The sequence below is a fragment of the Zootoca vivipara genome, chromosome 4, assembly GCF_963506605.1.
Source record: "Zootoca vivipara chromosome 4, rZooViv1.1, whole genome shotgun sequence".
Classification (NCBI taxonomy): Eukaryota; Metazoa; Chordata; class Lepidosauria; order Squamata; family Lacertidae; genus Zootoca; species Zootoca vivipara.
In genome coordinates this window covers 51431823-51459237 of record NC_083279.1, presented here as the reverse complement: position 1 = coordinate 51459237, position 27415 = coordinate 51431823, and the positions used below count along the sequence as shown (strand labels likewise).

The 27415-nt window shown below is 42.5% G+C and overlaps 1 protein-coding gene across 1 annotated transcript; it reads left to right on the top strand.

Moving 5' to 3' along the window:
- Positions 1-184: 184 nt before the first annotated feature.
- On the top strand, positions 185-23666 carry IFNAR1 (interferon alpha and beta receptor subunit 1). Its single transcript, XM_035115173.2, has 11 exons — positions 185-993; positions 8614-8737; positions 9364-9557; positions 10523-10674; positions 12112-12250; positions 12635-12752; positions 13096-13295; positions 14086-14246; positions 14831-14975; positions 15736-15878; positions 18960-23666. The coding sequence occupies exons 1-11, from the start codon at positions 834-836 to the stop codon at positions 19188-19190; spliced, it is 1767 nt and encodes a 588-aa protein (XP_034971064.2). The 5' UTR covers positions 185-833; the 3' UTR covers positions 19191-23666.
- The last annotated feature ends 3749 nt before the right edge of the window (positions 23667-27415 follow it).

The window sequence follows — 27415 nt, the reverse complement described above, 5'->3', positions numbered from 1 at the left end:
TTTAAATCAGCTACTTGCTATGCCTGTATTGGAGACTAATTTGAGAAACCTGCAGATGACATTTATTTTCCAATTGTACTTTCATCACGGGAATAGACGGGCAAAGATAACTGGTGCAAGAAAACTTATTGGGAAAATACTTTGAAACTCCCCAGAAAATGTTTCAGATGTCTGTGTTGTTCCCCATGGGAAGCAGAATTATATGTAATTTTAATTATTATTTAAATTTGTATAGTGCTTTTCCATGTAAATATATGGAACATTATAGAAGGAGCTCAAAGCTCCCGCTACCTGGAACACTTGTGCATTAGTTATGTAGCTGCTATTTTTGTAGCCCCAGTACTTGGTGGCTGGAACAAAGTTTCTTCCTCAAACCAGTATCGGTCACACAATGCAATGAGTTCTTTTCCAAAAATGCTAACACAGGCTTCCTTTGCCCCTCGACTTCTCGCTCATTACGGGTGCCTTCGTCCGAAAGGGACCAGCATAGAACTTTCAAATGTATTCCAACTGAATGAGGACGTTGGTTTATACAGTTCTCGTGGTGTTTCTGAAGGATTTTTGGCTAAAACGTCATTTAAATTCGAGCCCCGCTCACTTTCTGCGAAGGTAATCCCCATCTCATACGAAGCGCGCCTTTGCTGCGTCAAAGGCCGTTCACCTAATTATATCCCCGCCCTTCTCCCCCACCTGCACCCTTCCAAAAGCCCCCAAACCAGCTTTCGTCTAACCAACAAAAAAGAGGAGGGATCTGCTCTACAAGGTTTTATCTCTACGAGCTCAAAGGGTCTTGCGCATGCTCCGCGCGGGGGCGATCTCGCTTGTTGTTGCCCATGTCACGATCACGTGGTGGGGGCCGGCGTTGGGCAAGCGGCGGCAGCGGAAACGTCTCACGGCAGTTGGAACCTCACGCTCGCCCCGGACTCGCCATGAAGGCGGCGCGCGCTCTGCTTGTAGCCGTAGCAACGCTGGGAGCGGCGCCTTTCTGCACAGGTGCGGTTGCAGGGCCTTCCTCTGTGCGCCGCCGAGCCCGCCTCTTCTCGGGACTGAGGACGGGGCGGCGGGACGCCTGTGTGTGTGTGTCTCCTCCTCAGCAAGAAGAACTGAGGGTGGGCACGGGCGCGCGGGCGTTCACCTGGGCTCCCCATTGCTCGTGGGCGACCTTCTTCCTCATCCCTGGGACGGGCGAGGGTCGGCAGCGAAACAGAGGGCGCGCGGAGTGGCAGAGGGTTTTCGCTTTGGTGCAGAGCAGCCTCGCGAGCCGGATCGGAAGACGCGCTTCCAGGAAAGGCGGCGCGAGTTCTCTCTGCTCCGAGCGCTGGCACGCGCTGATAAGGCAGGGCTTCCAGGAATTGGGCTCGCTTTCTGCTTCAAGTTGCGCTCATAGATTTGCCTGCTGCGGTGGCTTTTGTGGGAAGGGCTGTGGCCCGGTGGAAGAGCACTTGCTTGGCATGCAGAAGGTTTCCCCCACCCCAACTCCGCTCCCGGAATCTCCAGGCAGGGCCGGGAGAAAACCCTGCCCGAAACCTTGGGAGAGCTGACCTGCGTGGCAGGTCAGTGTAGTAGACAATATCAGATGAACCAATGGCAGTTGCTTGGTGGGATCGTACTGGGGGCACCGTTTAAGTAGTTTGGGTGGGTAAGTTAAGAGGTGTGTTTCATGGAGTAGCTTAAAACGCACAATAATAGCAAAATAAAATAGGTGCTGAAAATATGGGCATACCCTGCTTTATGTTAAACTGGTTGTTTCCCTTTGCTGTAGTTATCAGGGTTTTGACCTTTACCACAAGCACAAAATGTGAAGGCTTGCAAGCAGTGCTTTTTTTTCTTTAAAAAAATGTTTAGGGGTTCTCTCGTTTTCCTACTCATATTGAAATACTGCCCCTCAATGAGGACAAACTGAGATTCACAAAATGTTTAGGGGTATGTGTATCCCAGCGTCCACCCAGGAAAAAAAGCGCTGCTTGTAAGTAGTATAGAATCATAGAGTTGGAAGAGACCACAAGGGCCATCCAGTCCAACCCCCTGCCGAGCAGGAAACACCATCAAAGCATTATTGACATATGCCTGTCAAGCCTCTGCTTAAAGACCTCCAAAGAAGGAGACTCCACTACACTCCTTGGCATGGGCGTAGGCAGGGGGGCAGGAGGGGGCAGCTGCCCCCCCTAGAAGCAAAAAAAATAATGTATTTTACAGACCATAACCAGCACTTTTCCCCTCCAAAAACTGAAGTGGAAAGGGCTTTCCTTTAGCAAGAGCAGCTAAGTCTCCACTTGCTGGGGGGGGGGGGGCGGACACAGCAGTAACAAAAACACATCAAATAAATAAGTGGCTACCAGTAGTTAAGCAGTTAAGACAATGGAGCATATATCTATATCCCCAGGCAAGATTCGATAGCTGACCATTTCACCCTATTGTTCTTAAGTGGCAGTTGTTAATGAGCATTCAGGAGCATTAAGAGTTCTATTGGCGATTTAATGAGGGTGCAGACTCAGAGGATTCAATTTGAATAAGGTGGCTCTGCAAGGCTAAAAAGAAGTGAATAAGAAAGGGGGGGGCTGTAGCTTTGACAGACACAGTGATGTTTATAAAAAGCATTGGTGTTCTAGTCTGCCCCTCCTCCTGCATCTGTATACTGTAAATCAGGGGTGGCCACCTCCCAAGAGACTCTGATCTACTCAGAGTTTAAAACTGGGGGTGATCTACCCCCTTTTGGGGGGTTCAGGTCAAAGCTATTGAGTTTTTTTTTAAAGGAAGGGAAGCCCTGTTTTTTGGGGTTTAGGTCAAACTTGTTGAGCTTCTTTTAGGAGGGAGGCCCATTTTTGTTTAGGGCTTCAGGTCATAGTTCAACTTTTTTGAGGGAGGAGGAAAAATTTGGGTGAGCTTTTTTTAGGGGTGCCAGTGACCTACCAGTGATCTACCACAGACATCCAGTGATCTACTGGTAGATCACAATCTACCTGTTGGACGTGCCTGCTGTAAATCAAGCAGAGCGAAAGCTGCTTACAAGACTCCTGTACATGCAGAGTTCCAGCATCACAGCGTCACCCAGAGGCACCCACAAATATGAGTTATCCCTCTCTCTATTTCTTCCTTCCTTCCCTCCCTCTTCCATCCTTAATAAAATACGGGGGGGGGGCAGATAAGCCCCACATAGAAAGCCCATCAACATGGGGGGATGACTCTTTCAAATACGGTATTTACCAGTAATTGGGGGGGGGGGAGAATCATAGAATTGTTAGAATCATAGAATTGTTAGAATCATTGTTAGAATCATTGTTAGAATCATAGAATTGTTGGCTGCTATGCCTAGGAGTAGGACAATTCAAGAAAGCAGAACGATGCATATGGTATGGTAATATATCAATAGAATCGTAGAATTGTAGTCGGAAGGGACCACAAGGGTCATCTAGTCCAACCCGCTGCAATGCAGGATTTTTTTCCTAAGGTGGGGCTTGAACCATTGTTGAAATATTATGCTGATATGCAGCAACGCCTCGGAGCCGTCGTGGCTGCGGCCATGCCTTGCCTCGCCCTCGCCCGCCCTGCCACCCCCTCTCGCCTGCCCGACCCTCCCGTCCTCTTGCTGCAGAGTTCCAGCATCACAGCGTCATCCAGAGAAACCCACAAATATGAGTTATCTCTCTCTCTATTTCTTCCTTCCTTCCCTCCCTCTTCCATCCTTAATAAAATACGGGGGGAGGCAGATAAGCCCCACATAGAAAGCCCATCAACATGGGGGGATGACTCTTCCAAATACGGTATTTACCAGTAATTGGGGGGGGGGGAGAGGCACCTAGGCCTCTAGGAGTTGACTGCTATGCCTAGGAGTAGGACAATTCAAGAAAGCAGATTGATGCATATGCTATGGTAATATATCAATAGAATCATAGAATTGTAGTCGGAAGGGACCACAAGGGTCATCTAGTCCAACCCCCTGCAATGCAGGATTTTTTCCCTAAGGTGGGGCTTGAACCATGGTTGAAATATTATGCTGATATGCAGCAACGCCTCGGAGCCGTCGTGGCTGCGGCCATGTCTTGCCTCGCCCGCCCTGCCACCCCCTCTCGCCTGCCCGACCCTCCCGTCCTCTCCAGCCAAGCAGGGTAGCCGCCAACGCTACCAGCCCCAGAAGCACAAGGTGGCCGCTGCTGCCACCGCCACGATGTCATCAGGCCCGTTGGCCCTTTAGCCCCGCCCACTTTGTGGGCCCTCCCCTTCTGTGCCTTGGCCCCGCCCCTGAACGACCATGGCTTGCCCCCCCCTAGTTTTGATCCTGGCTATGCCCCTGCTCCTTGGTAGCAAATTCCACTGTCGAACAGTAACATGCATGAAGGAAACAGCACTCTATAGTCCTAGAACTTTATCCTCGTGTGTGTTTTTGTGAATAGATATTGCACCCTGTTATGAGTACATAAGAAAAGCCTTGCTGGATAAGACCCAAGGCCTATTTAGTGCAGCATCTTACTTGCCACTGTGGCAAATTCGATGTCTATGGGATGCTTCCAGGCAGAACACCTCCCTCTTTGGTGTTCTCCAGTGACTAGTGTGCTGCCTCTGATCTTGGAAGCAGTATGGACCCATAATGTAAAACATGCAGACTTTGAATCCTGCTTTTTAAAAACATGTGTAATATCTTGTTGTATAGATACTTGTGTTCTATAGATACTATAGCACTTGAGTACCTGCCCCTCCCTAAATATCTGTGATACTACCTGTTCCCTTCAATGCTGTTCTCAAAACCCACACAGCCTTTGCTATATTCACGTAATCCTAACTGTAGAATTGTACAATAATGTCCTCATCTGTGGTATCCATCTGTGGTATAATTGTCAAGGGAAGCTTGACAATTAGGAGCAATACAGCTTTTAAACAGTACTTTGGGTTGCTACCTTAAATACAGTAAAAGAATGTCAGTCTGTCTCTTATAACCATCACTGAAGGGCTCTTCAGGTCAGTGATATGCAGCAAACAATTTTCCAGTGCTTTATTTTTACACACACACACCGTTTTATAAACTCTTTAGTAACAATGAATGGATGCCAATTGAAAATGTAATAAGGAGACTTGGCAGTTTCAATACTTTGGGCATTGTTTACTAATTGCAAGTTAAATAAATATGCTAGATTATATCACTCTCTAATTTCCCAGTGCAAATTATCCTATTAAGATGGCCCTAATTGGAATTGGAAATGTTTCCAAGAAATTCACATCACAGCTGTAGGTGCTCAGGTTGACTGTATGAAGAAGCAAACGGATGCAAAAGGGGTAAACCACAGATACTGTGTATTCCAGCCACAGTATTCAACCAATGCATGATCAGTATTAGTCTGAAGGAGGCTGCACGGTGTTCCCAGAGGAAACAAGGATTGCCCTGCCTGTTCCTGCTTGTGCCTTAGCACGTTTAGAAGGGAGGACTAAAGAGGATTCAGTTTCAATAAACTGGAGAGGGTACAGATGTATTTCAGGGTATGGTGTGGCTGTAGTAGTAAATTGCATATTGCAGAGATGATTAGCGGTAGCTGCTGGCTGGAAGCAGGAAACAGTTTTAGAACGTTATGGGGAAAGGCTTGGAATATAATAGGCATCCCCAAACTGCGGCCCTCCAGATGTTTTGGCCTACAACTCCCATGATCCCTAGCTAAGAGGACCAGTGGTCAGGGATGATGGGAATTGTAGTCCAAAACATCTGAAGAGCCGCAGTTTGGGGATGCCTGGAATGTAACAATAGAAGAGCATTCGGTATCTGTGGGATAAATTCCTGTATAGATCAACCTCAGCCTTGTTCAGAGAAACATCCCTCCAAATGGTTCAAAAATTCTATTTAACATTTTTGAGGCTATCATGTATATCTAAAACCTCCTCAGCAATGTGTCGGAGACCATGTGGCAAAGTGGAGTTGTTCACCCATATGTGGGAAGACTGTAAAAAAGTTTCAAGATACTGTATTGAGATTTAATATTTTGGGAGAGGTCAGAAATAATTGGAACACCATTATAAAAGACACTAGAACTTGCTTTTTGAAATGTGTTCACTGGGAAAAATCAAGATGCTGTGAGAAACTGGTCAGGTTTTTATTAGTGGCAGCAAGAACTCAGATTGCTAAATACTGGAAAGATTTACAAGGACTTCCCTTAGTGAAGTTTACCTCTTATGTAAAAGCTGACACAGCAGTTACAGATCACAAGAGGTCACAGGAAGAAAAGTTCTTTTTCAGTCTATATATATAAAAATGTTCCCACTGCGTGCACGGAGGTTACTGCCTTGCTCTGTAACCGCTGAACCAAATTGCATCAAATTAGGACAAACCGTACCTTGCCCATCAAGGAGGGATCTGGCATAATTTCCCCCCAAAAAAACCACACCTTTCACACCTAAAATAATGATTAAACACAAAAAGTGGTGCCCAAATTAGACATCACCAGCAGAAGGTCTGAAGACTCCAGCAGCATTGAGTAGAAAGACAGATCGCACGCTGCTGCCTCCAAAGCCGCGCCACCAGATGACATCACAAAATTCCACAGCAACCAACTGAAAACAGGCCTTTTGCAGCAACAAGGCCCAACATTGCCCAGCAGACTGAATAGGCCACAGCAGACTAGGCCGCTTCCGAGACTAGGCCAAGTGGAGGTAGGGGCCTGCCTGGGTGGGGGATGGGGGGTGAATAGGGGGCAGGGATAGGTAATGGGTCAGAACAGGGTGGGGGGAGACACAGGGATGAAACCTGCCCTCTCCACAGTATCTCGCCTCGGCTTTGCAGACTAGGCCACTTTCCAGACTAGGCCAAGTGGAGGTAGGGGCCTGCCTGGGGGGGGATGGGGGGTAATAGGTCATAGGTTGGGACAGGGTGGGCCCAATCACAGGGATGAACCATGGGATGGAGGGAGGAGGGACAGAACAGGGTGGGGGGGAGACACAGGGATGTGCCTATGTAAACATAACACATGAAAAACGGGGACTCTGAAGGTGAGGGAAGTCTGAAGTGGGACTCTGAGCCTCCATTTAACAAACTGAGCCACCACAACGTGTGTATTAATATAACTTTGTAACAGCAGAATCACACAGCTATTAAAGGTGCAGAAACCCTGTCCCCTTTTACATCTGGGTATTCTACTTCCAGCAAGAATTGTAAAGCTAGATGGCATTGTTAGGGTTTGAAACCTAAGCCGCTGGCAAATTAGCAAGGTCACGTGATTTAAGTTGTTAAGATCGTTAAGGCGTTAAGTTAAGGTGCTCAGTATCTATAGAGCGCTTGTTTTGTTTGCCTGTGGGGTGTGGAGCAGCCATGTCTGAAAGCTCTGGAGGAGTTTCTGTTATCTGTCTGCAATAAAACTGTCTTCAAAAGTTGGGCTTCTATGGGTCCTTACTGGCAAAGCTACAAGGCTTTTACCGCAACAAGAATCCAGCCGCTGTGCTTGATTAATGCTCTGCAAAGAGAACTGTTTCTGGTCTGTGCAGCAGAAGCGTTTTACTGGACCAGTGCAGAAAAAAACTCTTAGGCATTGGTCCCCTTTTAGGCCTACAGTATTCTTTGATTTTTTTTTCTTTTAAATACATGTATATTGGGTGTTGTTGTTTTTTTAAAAAATGTGGACTTCACTTATTTATGAATTCCATTTATTTATGAAGTCCAATGTTTCATTAGATCCTTTGTGTATTTCCCCTTTAATAGCATTAAATTGCTAATGCATTCAAAGTCTTATTTTCTTATCTGGAATTAGGGATGAACAGTAAGGTGATCAAGTTTGCTGATGACATCCAATGATTTAGGATGGTTGAAACAAAAAGGTGTATAGCAAAGAGCTCCAAAAAGATCTCTCCAGTCTGGATGAATGGGAATTAAAATGGCAAATGCAGTTCAGTGTAAACAGTGTATATTAGGACAAGAAAAAAAAGATCCAACTTCACAGATATACTGATGAGACCTGGCCAGTGACTGACCAGGACAAATGGATGTTGTGGGTTGTGGTGGATAATGTGATAGCAATGCTGATTCAATGTACAGCTGCTGTGAAAAAGGTGAGCTTCATGTTAGAGACAATTAGGAAAGAGTCAGAAAACAAACACTGTAAAATCTCTTGGAATAAGGTATGCCAGGATTGTGGAATTTTGTGTGTGAGCTAAAGTCTACTTTCTGTAGGCATCAGCTTCAAGACCTAGTTTCCCAAGCTGTACATGTAATAATAATACTCTTCAAATTGCACAATACTGTTGAAAAAGCAAGTGCACATTTGCATTGGTGTGCTTTAAACTGTTCTGATGACATTTGCTGGAGCAAACATTAAAAACTGACTACTTCCTCAGAAGGCTTGACGCACCTTGTCTAGAAAACATAAGAATCAGAAATGTTGTCAATATTATACCACCTCAACACTGGGTTACTCTTTTTCCAACTAGAAAAAACAGTTTAAATCAAATTAGTCAAATTTTGACTTTTCACTTCCTTTTCTGCAGATATTTATGATCTGCTTACTTGCATTTCATGTCTGTTTCCTGTTGCTCTCTTACTAAGTTCTTCAGTAAAGTGCAGAAGGTGGTTAATGGCACACTGCATGCAGTTGTGTCTGTTATAGCCTTGACATCATTCTTTTCATTTTTCAAAAATATCCATAGGGTTGTCATGTTTGGAACCGCCTCAGAACGTTACAGTTTTCATTGTTGATACGAATATCACTCTGAAATGGCTCTGGAATAATCCATGTGGCCTCAATGGGACCTTTTCAGCTCAGTACCAAAGGTAAGTTCTCAGATGTACTGTGACTCTCATCAACGACTTATAACACACTTTTGAAATGTTGCTGGAACTTTTCTTCAGTATGTGAGTTCCGTCCTAGTCCATGAGTTGATGTATCTGCCAAAGAAAATGTTTAAAAGACACCAGATAGACAGAACAGTCAGTGGTGCCTGTTGGAGGGGTAAAACTGCAAATGCTATGATGTAGCATATATTCTGGACCTATCCCAAAATTAGAAAATTCTAGAAAGACATAGTAATGGAAATTGAAGCAATAGCTGGCTTTACTCACAGATCCTCTAATTTTGCTATTTGGATATCTTAAAGAAATTGTACTAATAGAAAACATGGGATTAATACAACATCTCTTAACTACTGCCAAAATGATTATTTGTTAAAATAGGCAGGGGCGAGGGACGGACAGAATGAGAAAACCATCCGTGAATGAGTGGACTATGTCTATATTGAGAAAAACGCAGCAAAAAGACTGATACTGATGAATTGGAAAAATAAAAATGTGGCTCCCTTTTTTTTGCTGCGGATCAAAATTGAAATGAATTTTACACAAAGATAGTAAGGAATGCTTACTGATACATAATGTCTGAGGACTGCTTTGCTTTTTTCTTTCAGAGAATCAGACAGTGAAGAGGGCAATGCTGAAAGCTGGTCACTTATTCCTGAGTGTCAGGCTGTAAGAATCACAGAATGTGACCTTTCATCAGCAATAACAGACTATTTGCAGCTTTATAATGTGAGCATAAGAGCAGACACAGGAGAAGAGCACTCTTCCTGGGCTTATTTCGTATTTTCTCCTTATACAGAAGGTATGAATGTGTGCCTAGTTTATTCAAGTTAAGCTCTATGCAGTTGTTAAAAATGGGACAGGTAACCATTTGCAAATGCCAAGTTACTTTATTATCTGGCTTCCAGATACCAAACTATGACTAGCCACCCTTTTAATTCTCTACGATGCCCCAGAGTGATGCTAGGTCAAGTGTATTGTGGGAATTTAAAAAGCTAGATGCAGCCACCACCTGACGCTGCTCAGTCTTGGGGCCTTGACAGCTGCCCAAGAATGCTAGACGCTGGTACTAATTCTGCTCCCACTCTCCTTTCCTGCCTGTTGTTGTGGGTGGAGGGGTGGGTTTAGAAGGCTGCAGGAGGTAGGAGGGAAGTGAGCAAGGGGGCTGCTTCTTGCCTCAGTAACTCAGAGCATTCAAAGATACAGGCACTGTCCCCAAGCAAGGGCCTTGCAGCCCTAATTGATGAGTGGATTACCTCTACAAAAGTTGTTTTAATAATGTTGGTTTGCTGTAGAGGCCAAATGCCATTTATGCATGAGTTTGTTGCTTCTTTGCCTCCTGCAAAGGTGAGGTAGAGTGCATCCGTGGCACACAGGGAGGGTACTTACTCTTTGACCCTGCCGTGGTCCCTGTTAGAACGAGACACAGCTACCTCACACCTGCTGTTCACAATGGAAGGAAAATTCTCATTGTGTATAACCTGCAAGGAGGGGCCCAGTTTCAACTGGGACTGGCAGGGGCAAAAGTTAAAGCCCCTCTCTCTTCCTGCCGCTGCCACGGTCTAGTTTTTCTATCCCCTCTGCACCAGCTATTTATTTTTTTAGGTAAAACAGCTTTGCAAGAGTGAACTTTGTGGGAAACATCACATGTAGTTGGGAGCAGAGTCACCATAATTGGAATGTATGCTGCTTCATCAGACGCACTATGAATATGAATAGTACAAACTTTTAAGTGTATTTAAGTTATGTTTTTATCTTGGTCTGCAGCCCAAGTCGGTCCCCCAAGAGTTCAGTTAGAATCAATATATGGAGGAGATGTGAAAATCATCATTTTCAGTCCGGAAGCAAACCAGCAAAGAAAAATGTGGGACTTGTCTCTAAGCTACAAGCTAACTATCTGGAAAAACTCATCCTATCAGGTGCTAAATTTCTCTACACTTAAGATTTTCTTTATTTGCAGAAATATTCCTTCACTTTTAAATCATGTGTTACATGTATTCATTTCCAGAACAAAAATGCTAAACATTTAAAACTGCACTCCTATAACCATTTATTTAGAAATCCCATGGAACTCTATAGTGCTTTCGCTAGCCTACAAAAAGGTATGGTAGTGGTTCAGTTTGTGTTGATAGCTCTTTGCCAGTATCTCAGGTTACTTGTGTAACCTGAATACATGAGATGCTTAGTTGCTTGCTTGCAGCTTTAGAGGTGCCACGAAGTAGTCTACAGGCTCAAATCCAGACATGTGAACAGCTCCCCTTCAGGATCTAGATCTGTTTACGTCTGGCAAGGAATTAAACCTTATATCAAAATGCATGAACAGAATTCCATAGAATAAATGACACTGGAAATAACAAGGATATGCATTTTATGTGCATATCCTATTGCATGTTATGTTTAAACCAATATTATTATTACTATTTATTAAATTTATATACCACAGGGTAGTTTACAGTATAAAAACACACAATATAATAACAAACGAAACAATAACACCCCCAAAAAACACCCACTCACCTACTTACTTTAAAAGGCTATAGATTGTTTAATTAGCCAAAAGCCTGGGGAAAATGTTTTTTCCTGGTGCCTAAAGATACGTAATAAAGGCGCCAGGCAAGCCTCCCTAAGGAGAGCATTCCACAAACCGGGAGCCACTGCAAGGTATTGCCACCCTCCAGACCTGATCACAGGGTTTGTGTCAGTTCATATGGAGAGAAGTGGTCCTCAAGGTATTGTGATCCTGAACTGTTTAAGGCTTTATAGGTCAAAACCGGAACTTCAAATTGGACCGAGAAGCTAATTGACAGTCTGCAGTTGGGCAGTCTGCAGTTGTTATATGCTCAGACCATTTTGCCCTGATGAGCCTTTGTTGTACAGATTATCTTCCTGATAGTAATATTTTTAATGCAATACTGTATAGTGATTGATTTCACTGCAGAAACAGAAAAACTGAAAAAGAAGCTCTGTCTTACGCACAATGGTGCCGTTTTTATGTTGTGGATAAAATTTGACCTAAGCAGATATTCACTTTGCAGAGTACAGTAAAACAGAGGTGGCAGACCAACATGTTGTAAGCTGGATCTCTCTGCATCCCAAGTCCTTTAACTGGCATTGAATAATTGAGCATGTTTTTAAAATGTTCAAATAGAAACTACATAATAAAATACACTTTGTTCATTCAAGCTATATGTGTCATATATCTGTCCTTCTGAAATAATGATACCAATATTACTATTGTTGACCCAATAAAAGATTACATTATCTTAGCTTTCCCCCCCTGGATTCACATAAAAATAACTGCCCATGGAAGTAATCAACTATTGTAATATGTTATATGCAACTGTCTGTTTCTGCAGGAAAATATCCAGGATATTTTTCCAGGACAAACCATTCATGACCTTGAGCCAGAGACTGCTTACTGTATGAAGGTTAAAGTACATATGGTTCATCACGATGCTTTCAATAGTCCAGACACCTGTATACAGACACCAAAAGGTATTTATTTTCTATTGATTTTAACAATTCAAATCTATTCTAGTGTTCTGGGTTGGAGTGGGTGGGGAATAAAACCCCTTGAAGTGGGTATTCTGTGGTCAGAATTGAGCAGGGTGTTTCTTGTGCTTTCACAAGCACCTTCTCTCCCTGCTTTTTGTTTGTAAATAACATGTCTTGGATAATATTAGAGGCCATTTGTAAAATACCGTTAAGCCCTGGGCGTGGTTTGTTGAGCAACTCCTGAGGTTCTGGTTTCAGAAGCTTCGTGACCTTTTGGTTCTGGCCTGTTTATAGGATTGAAGTTTCAAACTATTAATATGTAACATTGTCCATGGACCTAACTGGATGGATTGTTTGTAAATTTTCCTTTCCTCCTTTTTATAGCTTGGGCTGGTCTGCCTCGTCCTGAAAAGCTTCAGGTTGACGCACTGAATACAAACTTCGTTTTGCATTGGGATAACATGTATGATGGAAATGTGAGCTTCATTGTACAGTTCCTAAAGTAAGAATCCTTGCCATGCCTGTCTTCAGTCTTAGCTTTTTACATTCCATCTAATTCATGCTTAAAAAGCAAGCCTGATGGGTAACTTAAGGAAGTTGTGAAGCTTTGAGCAGGAGCACTTGAGAAAACGAGCAATCTGCTTGGACCAGTTTGTAAACTGTGTGAGGAGCTTACTCCTGCTTGGACTGTATCTCCCCCCATCCCCAAGGGCCACTTTTTCACAGGTATGTGGGCCACATGAGGCTCAGTGGAGCTAACATTCAAGTAAACATCAACAGAGTTGGGAACTGTCTGCTGATACATGTATTGTGCTTACTTAATCAACCTTCTGTTGTTCTAATAGAGGTTTTGAAGCACAGGCGTCTCATGATATCTCAAAAAACTGGCGTAGTGTATCTGGATGTGAACACATTACAACCAAATACTGTGATTTATCACGTTCCGTCGACTTCATTGGAATTTACTACTTCCAAGTACAGGCTGTGAATAGCCATAGTAAATCACCTTGGTCTAAAATGCTAAAATTTGAGCCTATAGAAGACAGTAAGTGTCACCTTCTTTTGATATGCGTTATCATTTATAGGTGCTGCTTTTTATGTCTATATTTGTTAATTTTTGCAATCTTGTACAGCAGCCTATACATTATCACATTGTTACATTTTCTTCTTGTGTGGTTAGAAAAAATTAAGACCTTCACAACTTATAGCTCACAACAGTTTGAAAGTTCAGCAAGCTCTACTGCTGTGCAACCTCTTGTGTACAACAATGGCACCAGCACCATTGAAATGAACTGGAGTTACCTATCACTAGTTCCTAGTGGCTGCTTGCTAAAGTACCCAGATGTCCTCAAAAATACAGTGGTACCTTGCAAGACGAATGCCTCGCGCAACGAAAAACTCGCAAGATCTTTTTGTTGACTCGCAAGATGAATTTTTCTATGGCCGTGCTTCGCAAGATGAAATTTTTGCTTCCCCCCCCCTTTGATTTGTTTAAATTGGAAAACCGCAAGACGAAATTTTCACAATACAAAACGACTCGCGGAACGAAGTAATTTTGTCTTGCGAGGCACCACTGTATGTGTTTAGATTTAGAACTTGCCCCCAGAACCAATAGCAGCAGCAGCAGCAGCAGCAGCAACAGCAACAACAACAACAGTGTGTATATATGTTGCAAGTTAACATACCACAGTATTACAATTTCCATCAGTTGATTCATTTTACATTCTACTGAAGCAGAGATTTTGTCTTTTGCTTGAGCTTTAGTAACAACATTGTATTGCAACATGTTTTGTTGAATTCAAATGTTTAACACATTGTATAACATTGTTTTTAAGCTAAGCTGGGCCCACCAAGTGTCAAGATTAATGCCAGTGAAAATTCCCTTAACATTTTCATTGCTGCTCCGGGAGAATCTGAAAAAAATCCAATGAGTAAACACTATAAGAAGTTGATTTACCAAGGTTGGTACTGGGCAGACTCTTTACCACAAGACAAGGTAATGTATTTTGTTTGTTTTTTAAAAAAACATAGACAAAAGCATGTATTAAAATGGACTCATAATGTAGCCCTCCTGTTCTTTCTCTAGGCCATCTATAACCCCTTCAGGTTTATGCTGAATATGGTTTCTCTGGCTAGCTAATTCCATGTCAAATGTACCTGTATGTACCGGTAGTGAAGTGCTCCAGCATCAAACAAAATACTAGACACACACTTTCCCAAATGGACTGAGGGGTGCCCATCTCACACAGATAGCTAATCTCTGACTAATCCTACAGGTGTTTGAGGTTGGAAGAATTCATAGCTCAGCAACATACAACAACTAGGCCTACTGCAACTGGTTGGAGTAGTCACAGGCACTACTGTTCTAAGGATCAGTGCCCCACAGGAATCTGTCAGTTGTTGCCAAGCCCTAGGCTGTATGTTTTCTTGACCCCCAGTACAGTATACCTGGAATTTGCAGAGCCTATAGTACAGCCATTACAACTTGCACCCAAAGTCAGAATGTCAGTCTTCAAGCTTTATCTTCAATAAGTGTCTGCTCTGGTTTACATGGTTATGTATTTTTTTGTTGTTGTACAGAAGAAACTGGAAAATAAATCTTCACAATTTATAATCCCAGACTTGAGCTCTTCTACTTTATACTGCCTAAAAGTACAAGCATTTGCTCCAGCATATAATAAAAGTAGTGAGTTTAGCAGTGAGACATGCACTAAAACTGCCAAAGGTATGAAATACTTATTTTTAGTGTTTGATTTTTTTAAAATGATACATTGCTTTTTATTTTTAAAAAAATCCAAAGTGATGTGTTTTCCTGAAATTCTATGTTGTACAACAAAACAACAGTTCCGTATAAAACCATAAAACAAGAGTATGTATATAATCCAATCTATTGGTTGTATATGCAGGCAACATCACCAATTTTTAACATTTGGTATAGAATATATTAACCTTGGCTCATATTTGATTATTAGTGGTATTATTACCACTAGCAGTAAGATTTATACCCTGCCCTTATTACATTATCAATACAGATTATGTATATAACTTTATATGAAGAATAGAACACAAATTTGTAAGCTTAGTTCAAGTAACTGAACAGAAGTTAATTGTAAACTAAGACTGGCACATTGGGATAATTATGAAAAATACCCCCAAAGCATGCACTTGTTATTTAACATGGAATGTTTACAAAGAAAGATTGACAAAGAAAGGTATCTTATATGGAAATTTGTCAATTATTAGCGTGCATAAAACCATTTTTACTTTTACTGGAACCAATTTAATTTCTGAGGTTTTGTATAGGGAAGAGTGAGCAAGCACACTATATCTCCATCTCTCCCCCCTTCACAAAAAAATTTCTCGCCACAACAACTTTCCAAGTGCCATAAGTTTTAAGTTGCTGGCTTTAAAAATAAGCTTAAGAAAGTGGTTATTGCAGAAGTTTTTTCAATATATAACTCATTTTAATTCCTTTTTCTTTGTAGGAAAATCTTTATATCCAGTCATTTTTAAAGTCTTTGGAATTACTCTTGTTTCAATAGCGGTCTTAGTTGGTGTTATATATTATATATGCAAGCAGATCAAATATGCATTCTTTCCATCATGCCATCCTCCATTGATCATAGAGGTATGTATATATGGCTTTTATTACTTTGTTATTTGCAGCAGTAAAATTATAGGACAAGTATTCTAGAAATCACATCATGGGTGCTTATTATGTATGCAGTGCTTACGATAAGCGTACATTTGCCATTTACACAGAGAGAAAGAGAATGTGTGCGCGAACTGAGATATTCCCAGTGCTCTACTTAACAGATAGGCTCAAAAATGTCATGCATGTACCTGGAGTTCCCCTTTATGCAAGGAGCTCTGGGCTGGGGTGTATATATACTGTATTTTTCTGTGTATAAGATGCCTCCATGTATAATACACCCCCTATTCTTAGGTACTCCAAGTTAAGAAAACACCCCTCAGCACTGCCTGTGTATAAGACGAGCCCCAATTTTAAACATAATTTTTTGATGGGAAAAAAACCCTAGTCTTATACACGGAAAAATATGGTACATTGCATTACCCTTGAATATATTGTGCAGTGAATCTGCCTGACATATTACTTGGGACATCCTATAGATCTAATATTGGCATAGAAATGGCATTTTTATTCTATCTTGCTGTAGTGTATAATATCCAATAGCAGCTGGCGTGGCTGTGCTGCTTTCCCATCTCCCGAATGTGAAAGTTGACTTGCCCTTACTGAGACAGAGAGGAGCAAGGCAGCAGGAGTGTGGCGCAGGCCCAGTGCAGACACAGCAGCAGAAGCATCGGATGGGTTCCACTGCAGCAGCACCACTGCACAGGGATCCTGCTGCCTTGCTTTTCTCCCTCTATTGGCTACAGTGGGTCTACTCTATGAATAACATTGGATATAACACCATGCACTCAGCAATGTATTTACAGCACAAGTGCAGAATTCCGGCCCATGGGTGTTTTCATGATTTAAATGTACATGCCGACCTTCTAAAGTAGCCTGGGGCAAAAACACACAATGATAAAACACTCCAGACAGATCATATGGAAAAACTTTTCACGTAGTTGTCTCTGAAAAACTTGCTTCTCATCTAAAGTTTTGAGTAGCGGTGCTGAGCCTGAGGACTTTGCTGCTATGTAGTGGCCCTTTTTCTTGTATAGGAAATAAATAGACCCATTATTCTTGACAAATAGGATATTTTTTTGGGGGGGGGGAATACTTCAGACATTTTGTTAATGCACTTACCCATCTTGTATATCACCATCTCTCCTGGATTTAGACTCTTTCATTATTTGAGTTTTTCCTCTTTTGTTTAATGTATAATAACAATAGCTAATAATAAATAAATAATAAACAATAATTGGCCTAATTACTGGCATAGGTGCCAGTTTTGCCTGCAGGTATAACATACCTCATACTTGAAATCTTAATGCAATATCAGGTGAGGGGCAGGTGGAAATGTGGCTGTCAGTGCATAATCATAGAATCTTAGAGCTAGAAGGGGCCCCAAGGGTCATCTAGTCCAACCCCTTGCAGTGCATCAATGCTAAAGCATCAATGACAGATGGCCATCCAACCTCTGCTTAAAAACCTCCAAGGAAGGGGAGTCCACCACCTCCTGAGGGAGCCTTAAAGGGTACTTCCAGTTGCACATCAGGATTGAAAGTACTGTAAACCTCTCTTGCCAGTCAGCTGATAGGCACTGATCTCAAGCTCTCTGGGAATAGCTACACCAATCTTTGAAAAGGCTTGCAAAAGAGCCTTGCTCAGCGCAACAGCCAATTACCTTCTGTCACTGTGACTTTGGGTGATTGACAGGTGGGCACCCCTACCCACCTGTCAGATTCGGCCCATAAGGGGTAAGAGAGATAAGGATCAGGCCCACTGGCCAGATCAATTTCCCACCTAATTTACAGAACTAACAGTTTACTTATATAAGAACAGTTTTCCAGAAATAATAAATCAGATACTTTTGTTGTACTGTACAGATTATTATTATTTAATCTACACCACAGAATTTTAGGTGCTCTTTGATTGCAAACTAGGACTGGGGCCGTGTATTAAATGTTGGTTGTTTGTACGTCAGAAGGCTTTTCCAAGGAGTAATAATGCATCTGGCTGTTGCCAATTTAGTCAATGGGCTACAAGCTGAAACCAGATTCATCCTTTACCACATAGCAGTCAGCATGTACAGTCTTGTAGTCTGAGCATAACTCTTTCCTGTACTAATTCCTTTTGCCTCCCATGTGTCTCTTTACCACTACTTTCTCTCTTGTCAAATTCCCCCAAAGTGCCATTGAAAGAAGCAGCTGTTACCAGAAACAAGCTGCACAGTTAACTTCCCCATCGCCCACTAAGACATCTAGGAGAGCTTAACTTGTATACTGATGTTACAATATTCTGTGTATCACTTTCCTGTGTCTAATTGATTGTCCACATCTCTACTTGTGTCATATCAGTGACTGGAGGGGTATGGGGAAGTGTCAAATGTTGTGATATCAGGGCACAAGTTAGGAGCCATTATGGATGGGGAAGCAGAAGCTAAATATGTGGGTACAAACTTTAGTGTGAGCAGCCATGCATTAGAACATAATGTGTACCGTGGTTCTAAATCGCTTGTTCCTAGATCTCAGTCTGTATTCTAGTGACTGGTGTTGCCTGTTTAATGCTTCAGAGCAGGGGTTTTATTATCTTTTTCAGTGTTTTATATGCCAACCATACCCTCATCCTTAATAAATATTAATAGTACATTATTCTAACCCAGGGGTCAGCAAACTTTTTCAGCAGGGGGCCGGTCCACTGTCCCTCAGACCTTGTGGGGGGCCGGACTATATTTTGAAAAAAAATATGAACGAATTCCTATGCCCCACAAATAACCCAGAGATGCATTTTTTTTTAAAAAAAGGACACATCCTACTCATGTAAAAACACCAGGCAGGCCCCACAAATAACCCAGAGATGCATTTTAAATAAAAGGACACATTCTACTCATGTAAAAACATGCCAATTCCTGGACCATCCGCGGGCCGGATTTAGAAGGTGGTTGGGCCACATCCGGCCCCCGGGCCTTAGTTTGGGGACCCCTGTTCTAACCAAACACAATAGCTTTACCAGTATATAGTGCCCTGTATGTAGACATCAGTAATTCTCATTACTTTCTGTGTACTTTCCCACCTGCAGAACATTGAAGGAAAAGATTTGCGCAGTTCCTACTTGCTAACTTCAGAAGAGCCAACAGAAAACTGTGTTGTCATAGCTGACAGTAACATTCTAAATGAAGTTGATCTGACCGACTTTAAAGACCAGAAAGAGTTGGAAGAGATCAGCCAAGACTCAGGAAACTATTCCAATGATGATGGTATCTCTAGGACTAAAGACTCCCATTTAATCCAAGAACAGGAAGCAGAATAACTCTGTAAAATAATGGGTAGAAGCCATTATTATGGGTAGATGAGGGGGTGCATAAATAGCAACTTGCAATTTATGCACCTTGCTGTTAGCTTCCAAGAAAGACTTTGTGCCAAGACATGACTTTACAACTGGTTCTTCTTGCACCATAGATTTTGAGTTTTGCGTATTGCTATTGGCACAAAGGCTCAGGTGTGGAGAACACTTGATTTCACTACCAAAATGTTGACTTCATTTTGACAGGAAGCTGGTGCTTAAATGGAAGTTTACAAACATGTAATATATGTCTCTGTGTGTGTGTATGTTAAATACAAAAAAACACCCTAAGACAATCCTAAAGCTAGACTTCACCACTGTGGATGCTGTGTTGGTTGATAAAGTATAAATATCTGTGAGGATTACAGATCAGCTATAGGCTACAGTGGAGTAACACAGACTAAAGCAGTTTCCAAATGTACTGACAGGATGGCCTCTCCAGCTTTTCACGGGGAAATTTTTTTTGCTATAACCAAACACATGCAAATATTGTTAGTGCTTTCCTTACCATGTTGATGACTTTAGGTGACTGACAGAGCAGTCTTAACACAATGCCTTCTCTGTGTTGTATTTCATTGTTTATGTGACCTTATTCAAGATCACATACTGTATGGTTTAGCCAGTATTAGTTTATACCAAGTATTCATAACAGATAAAGGGTTTCAGCCACGTGGATACTTTGGAGAGTAAGTGTAAAATGTCTTTCTCTCAATGGCGGTCGCACTTACTATATTCCTTCAGAATTTAGACATTTGCCACCTACATTTTTTGTTTGGCGTATGTTAAAAACATGTTGCCTGACCATTAGTGCATTTCAGTTTTAATGCAAATAAAGCAAACTCCTTTTAAGAAAGGTTTTTAAGAAAAAAAAGAAAAAGTCTTACTTACAATTTAGTTGTAATAAAAAGTACAAAAAATCTTAGAAACTAAGTCTCGGAGAATCAAAAAAGTCAAATGGTAATTAGGGGATCACCAATAATTACTTGATTTGGGGCAAGGAAATCACTAGCCAGCTCTCAAAAAGATAAGACTTTTTTTTTTAGAAAGAGCAGAGACATCCCTAATTAAATTACTTTCTGGGAACTAGTGTAGTTTACTGTGATTTCTTCATTTTGTCCTTGCCAACCAGGGAAACAAACTGCAACTACTGACCAGGCCTTCAGTATTTTTCAGAACATATTTAACTTTCTAATGTGTTTCCTTTTTATAGGATGATGAAAATTAATATATACTTGGGGGGGAAATGGGAACACAACATTTGTGTACAAGATGGATTTAATCTGATAACTACTAATCTCACTAGCATCCTCCAATAGCAATGTAAGAAATGAAAGCACTTTCACTCGCATTAAGAGTGTGCCCAAATTTAGTTTGTCTGTATAAGTGTCTAGCAAGCTAATGCTTATGAGAACGTGTGACTGCAATTATAGCAATCCATTGCTACTGTTATTTCAATTAGTTTGTGCAGTTCAGTTTCACAATTCATTATCCTGTTTAGAAGTGTCCAAATGGTAGCAAAGTGTTGTTTATTCAGTGTTAACACCAGTGTACTTAGCCCCATCAGTGAATACCTGTTTTTGCTGAAATGTGGGTTCCTAAGGCACAGTTATACAGGTGTCATCTGGCTGATCTTCTGAGTAGGTGGCTAGTTGATGTGGGAAGTAGAGAAAATGTTTACAAAGCACAATCTCCATTTACCAGTAAAGCGGGACAAAATGGGGTCCGCACAATGCTTAGGTGCAGGCCCTCATTTAGCTTTATGTTTGATTTTGTTTGGGGATGTGTGTACAAGCAGCATTGCAACAGGTCACCTACCCCAGCATATTATCACCCAACTGCCTTGGTAAAAACAAACAAACAAAAATGCCTTTGTGTAAATAGTTTGGTTTTTTAAGTAAGTGTGTATGATTATTTTATTGCAGTATTTACTTAATGGAAACTAAATTAGATGACCTTGGAAGGTCAGAGTGCAAGTGTGTGCGTGTGTGTGTGTGTGAGAGAGAGAGAGAGAGAGAGAATTTGGCACGCTGCACCATCTGTTTTCAGGTAGATGCCTCCTTTCCACATATTATTTGGTTTAATGTGGAGACAGGCTTGATATGTTTTCTAGAATGTATGAAGGGCTGGGGAAGCAAATATATGCTTACATATGTTTTTATGTGAAATTGTGTTCTGAGTATGGGTGTCAGGTAATTCCAACAGAAGCGGGAGTGGAAATTGCCAGTTTGCTTTTTTGTCCCCTGTCCAGAACAGAAATCAATCCAGCAATCAGTGTTTGCTGTTGTTACTGTTTCAGTCCACAAATAATATATACTTGATTACCGTTTTTCCCATTTGCATAGCATTTCCTTTACAGTGAACTGAATAGTGTGGAATAACATAATAAGATCAGAATTATGTAAAATTGCACCAGAGCAGACAGCAAAACAAGTAACAGCGGAATGAATGTATGAATCTTTATTTGCATCAGCCACCAGCCATAGGAATAAAACAAACGAAATGCAGGGTACATAGGATAAAGGTAAAAAAATCAGTTATATTAACATTTTGGGGGGATTTGTTTCAATAGTCAAATAGTGGATCTTATTCTAATTGAACCTTGCAAGAAGGGACGCGGGTGGTGCTGTGATCTGAGCCACAGAGCCTAGGGCTTGCCAATTAGAAGGTTGGCAGTTCGAATCCCAGTGACGGGGTGAGCTCCCGTTGCTCTGTCCCAGCTCCTGCCAACCTAGCAGTTCAAAAGCACGTCAAAGTGCAAGTAGATAAACAGGTACCACTCCCGTGGGAAGGTAAAGGGCGTTTCTGTGCGCTGCTCTGGTTCGCCAGAAGCGGCTTTGTCATGCTGGCCACATGACCTGGAAGCTGTCTGCAGACAAACGCCGGCTCCCTCGGCCTATAGAGCTGTCTGCGGACAAACGACGGCTCCCTCAACCAGTAAAGCGAGATGAGCACCGCAACCCCAGAGTCGTCCATGACTGGACCTAATGGTCAGGGGTACCTTACCTTTACTTTAAGAACCTTGCAACCTTTGCTGTCACTTGCTCCTCTTGGTCTGCTAAGAGAAAGGACACTGTGGCAGTGGTTGGGAGACCCGGAATGGATAATAATAGAGGGGTGATAACCTCACTCCTCAAATCAAGTAACAGCAGAAGCCTAACTGCAGCACTGCATGTGATGAACAAGTTCTGAAGGGAACATTCTGAAATGTTACTGTCAAAAGTAAGGATGTAAGGAGTCAGTCATTTCCATCCTGTCTTCAGTTCATTGAAATCAATGCTTTTCCCATTCTGCTACATTTCAGCTTTTGCTAAAACCTATCTTCATCTCGCTAACCACTATGGCCTAAACTAATGTAATTAATTAGGTAATTGATTATGTAATCAATTTCAGTGGAAGGAAAAGGTCAAAAACAATTCAGAAAATAACATATTTACATAATGTTTGCAGATTAAGAAAAGAACAATAGCAAATATAACTCATATTCACATTTCTGTTACTGACCAAAACTGTGCAACTTGCAGCAATTTCTGCTTCCACTTCCGTTTCTGTTGAAATCCTCAGACAACTCTAGTGTAAAGGGCTCACTTGTGTTCTGGCATGTATGTCAACAGGATCTTACTTCTGTTGTGTTACTAGGGTTGCACTATCAACCAAGAAACTATAATGCCTAAACCAAGTTTCCCATGCTTAATTTAATCCTAAAGATGCTGATATATAGTGCCTTTTAAAGTTATTTAGCCTAATACAGTATTAGATAAAAAATCATGAGAACTTCATCTGAAAAAGTGTGAAGTCCTTCAATCCTGATTTGTATGGTACTCTAGTCTTTGTTTAATCTACTCCATCATAGCACAAAATATTTATTCATACTTCCTCATATTGAACTCAAAAGGACTTGAGTCTGAGAAGGCATTTGTAACGCTGTGCTGTATTCCCCCCCCCCCCTTTACTTGTTGGGTTTGTAGTTATCTCGGAACTTAAAACAGGGAATACATCAGATTTTAAACCAACTTGCTGTAATAACGAAACCCACATGATGCATGACTCATACTCTCACCTATCCATAGATGCTGTTATGACAAGCAGCAATCAATGTTATTCCTCTGCACACATAACTGATTGTTTTTTTATGTTTCCATGTTTTGGTACTTTGTGGACATTGTATTGACTTTAGATGTGGAGTGGGACTCCTCTGCAGTGGCCTTAAGTTCAGTGAGCAATTGTATCCGATTGTGAGGATAAAGGGATCTAAAGATGTACTGTACTGTACTGTAAAAATCTATAAATATAACATATTAGACACTGGTGTTTTGTTTTTTTACCTCATTGGAATTTTTATCCTGTTACAATGTACTCCACTTTTTTATTACTTAAGATGTCAACTTTGTAACAGTTTTATTTATAAGGAAATTTGTGTTGATAAATAAATAATGCCAGAGACAACCGATTTTGCTCTGATCTTTGTTCCAGGCAACCTGGCCGTTTAAACTTGATCAACATATGTGACACAATCTCTCACAGTTGAAATTTAAAATCAGCCTGTACTAGGAAATGAGGCTTTTTAGGGGCAAATTGCAGCCCTGCAGGCCTCTCTTTATTTGGTGGTTGGGACCCTCCCCAGACCACCCCACTTCTTCACCTGTTTTGCCGCCTCCTTGAGTGTGCTTGCCTGGCTAGAATGTATCCTGGGACACTGATTATGCTTCTTGTTTGCCTGGATGGAGAATAGAGAGGGATGTGCAAGTATGTTTACACCAGCTCCATCCACTTTTGGTCCTCACCTGGCGCACCACTGGCCTAGAAGGTTGTCTATAAGAGAATGTAGCATTTGGACTGAGAGCCGTTCCCCACCCCCTGGTCTATACCTATAGTACGGACATATAATGCAACTAAGTAGAGAATGACATAATCTGAATTCTTTTGGAGAGAAAAAATCAGTAGGGGATTATGCTTTGATTCTTTTACTATTTTTCAAAAAAAGCACCACCACAAATATTCCTGCTTCTAGAAAAAAATAGGTTGAGGAAAAGGCTACCCTAGAACCATTCTCTAGGCTAGTTTGGAGAAGCAAACACACCCTGCCCTGCTTGTAGTCTGGGGCTTCTCAACAATCCCAGAAAAGTGTTATCACATGTTTCTACTGTATATGTAGCCTGAAACTGCCGACAGTGAGAGTGATGATCTTGTAGCACAGCAAAACAACTTGGATTTTTAGCTCCTCAGGGTGGACAAATGCATTGTGGCAGAATCTGACATAGCACATAGGGTGAGACATAGGAAAATGTTACACAAAGCATGAGCAACATCCATGTCAACATGACCATAACCATCACCTTGCACTAGGGCAATAACTAAAGCGTTACAGTGGAATACAAATATTAAAAACCTACACCAAGTAGACAAAACCAGGCTGTCTTGTAGAATATGTGTTACAGTGACACAAAAAGGGAAAGAGAATGGAAAACCTTGAAACAGAAGCTGGGGTCAGGAGGATGGGGCGAACACCTGAAATGAAAGAGGATGGGGGCAAGAGACAGGACTCCTTTCAGTTCCTATCCTCAAGTAAACCTCCGTTTCTATATAATAAAATGATAATTTGCAAGGTCCATCTCCTGCTCACTCCTGAATGTTCTGTGTCCAAGAGAAATAGGTTCCTCTGCTGGGCTCACCTCTCCAGGCTCACCCCACTCTAGTACTTTAGTAGAGAGGGCCCCCCCCCCGCCATTTCTGATGACAGTCCCTGCAACAGCTGTGGGGTGCTTGAAGATAAGTCTTGGGTTGGCCATCTTCCACATCCAGCTCTATACTCTGTTTTAAGTAGAGATGCACAGATAATGATGCCAGTCCCCCTGCCGTGGAAGAGCGTGTCAGTGGCCTACGCAGGTCACCGAACAGACTGAGGGAGAAGGTAGGAAAATCTGGAAGCTATTGGAAGCGTCTCTAGGAATTTAGAACCAGCTAGTGCAGGTGTGAGGAACCTTTGGCCTTTCAGGTACTACTGAACTACAACTCCCACCATCCCAGGCTATTGGCCATGCTTGCTGGGGCTGATCTAAGTTGGGTTTCGCAACAGTTGGAACACCAAAGTTGGAGCTAGTGCAAGGGTTTCTCACACCAACCACATGTTGTTTGTGCTGTGTAAAATCCACACCACACATGTGGTTGCAGACCACTTTCACTTTCTCTAGTCTCCAAATGATTTGACTCATGCAGTGAACTAAAGATATGAGCAAGTTCTCAGAGTTTCTTAATAGTCACAGGTATTGCTAGAGGGTAGGGAACAAGAGTGTGGCATCTGAATCATCATGACCTAGCCCTACATGGAAATACCCAACAGAATATTAATCCAAAATATCCAGTTCAGCATCCTGTTCCCAGGGTGGCCAACCAGATGCCTGTGAGAAGCACACAATCAGCACCTGCGCACAACAGCAGTTGCCCTTCCTGCAGTTTCCAGCAACTGGTATTTAGATGCCTACTGCCTAGCCATCATGGTTGGTTTGTAGCCACTGATAGCCTTTGCTTCCATGAATTTGTCTAAGCCTCTTTTAAAGTTACCCAAGTTGTTGGTCATCTCTGCCTCTGGTGGGAGGAAGAGAAACAATGGGAAGGAGGGAGCAGAACAGATGGACCAAGGGAAAGGGAAAGATCCCAGGGCTGCTGCTGGGACTTTTAGCACCATGCTTCACATGTCTGCATGCGCACACACTCACCCCCTAGTCCTCCTGTCTGCCTGGCTTGCTACCAAGTCAATAAGTGTCTTCTCCCTCCTCTGGCGGACAAGGGCCAGAGGGGCTGTTGAAGGAAATAAAATGTTAATATTTTTAAATGTAATATTAATAAACTGGAAAAAGAGAATTAGAAGTTGGTGGCACTGTGGTTTACTGAAGAGTGTTGGGAGATTACCGAATGTTTCGGCCCCTTGTAGTTGTGCTGTGAGATGCCATGGACCACAGTTCCCTGCCCCCCCCCCCCCATGATAATAAACGAAGCTCCTGGGAGCAGTCATCAAGAGATTCGGGGCATGATGCCAGTTCTATGTCTATTACAACTGAATCATCTCTGGCTTCAGCCTTACTTAATTTACATACTTCAGATATGGGCCAATTAAGAAGTCAGAAATTAAAAGCACATTTATGAACAGCAGCTAGAACTTTAATAGCCAGAACTTGGAAAACCTTGCAATTAATGAATATTGATCACTGATAAAATTCGGCAAACAGCCATAATGGAAAAGTTGTCGCAAAGACTGAAGGTGGCAGGGGAAGAGAAAAGAACAATTTTTACACTGTATGGTGGTTGTTGGCATCCACCTGTAGACTGTTTGGGATTTTTACCCCCCTAGTGTCCCCCTTTTTTTTTTAGTCGTGTCATGGTTTTATGTGTACACAGAAATCATAAAGCATGACATGACTCAAAGGGTTATCTAGACCATCCCCCTACAATGCAGGAATGTGTCATATAACTTCCCCTGCCGGGTGGACCTTGGTATCACTGAATTCCTGTGCTCATAGCAACTTTTACTGCTGGGGTGTGTGTGTCTCCTTTGGTGAGACCCAACTTCCTCCTTGATCCCTTTCGTCTTCTGCACCCCATCCCCACCCCAGGGGCTTCAAACCTTCCAGAGGGCATCTTTTCCACTGGTAGCAGTAGCAACTCCTAAAATGCTGTGGCTCCAGGGGGTCACTGAGGCACCAGGCAAGTGACCTCTGACCCTGTTGCCCCTGCATTTACAGCCTACTTTTCTGTCTACAGAACCATATTCAAAGCAGCTGACAAAAAGGCAATGTGCGCTACTTTTCAGAGGGAGCTTCTGTATTTAAAGGACTCATCCCCTTGGAAGAGCTGCCTGTCCAAATCTAGTTCAGAGCGAAGAGCCAGCGGGGCCCCCAAAGGGCTGTTTTCCTCCCCTTTATGGTGCTGCCGGAGACCCCCAGCAAACGCGGCGGTCGTGGTGGCCGCGTGAATCGTGGAGGCCGGCGCCGCTACTACGCTCAGGCCGCGGCCGGCTCCTCTTCTTCCTCCTTCTGTGAGGGCATGCAGCTTGTTTCGCGTGCGAGGGAGCTGCCGGAGCAGGCCCCGCGGCGGCGGGGACTGCCCCGCCCCAACCTCCGAGGCAAGTCCGGGAAGAGGCCGGGCTTCGCTGGGAGGCGTGCAGGCCAAGCAGAAGCCCAAAGGGCGGGGCGGCGGCG

Coding starts and splice junctions, on each gene's coding strand:
- IFNAR1 (XM_035115173.2), top strand. CDS start 834: ATGTCACGATCACGTGGTGGGGGCCGGCGTTGGGCAAGCGGCGGCAGC. Junction 994..8,613: donor AGCGGCGCCTTTCTGCACAG/GTGCGGTTGCAG, acceptor AAATATCCATAG/GGTTGTCATGTTTGGAACCG. Junction 9,558..10,522: donor ATTTTCTCCTTATACAGAAG/GTATGAATGTGT, acceptor CTTGGTCTGCAG/CCCAAGTCGGTCCCCCAAGA.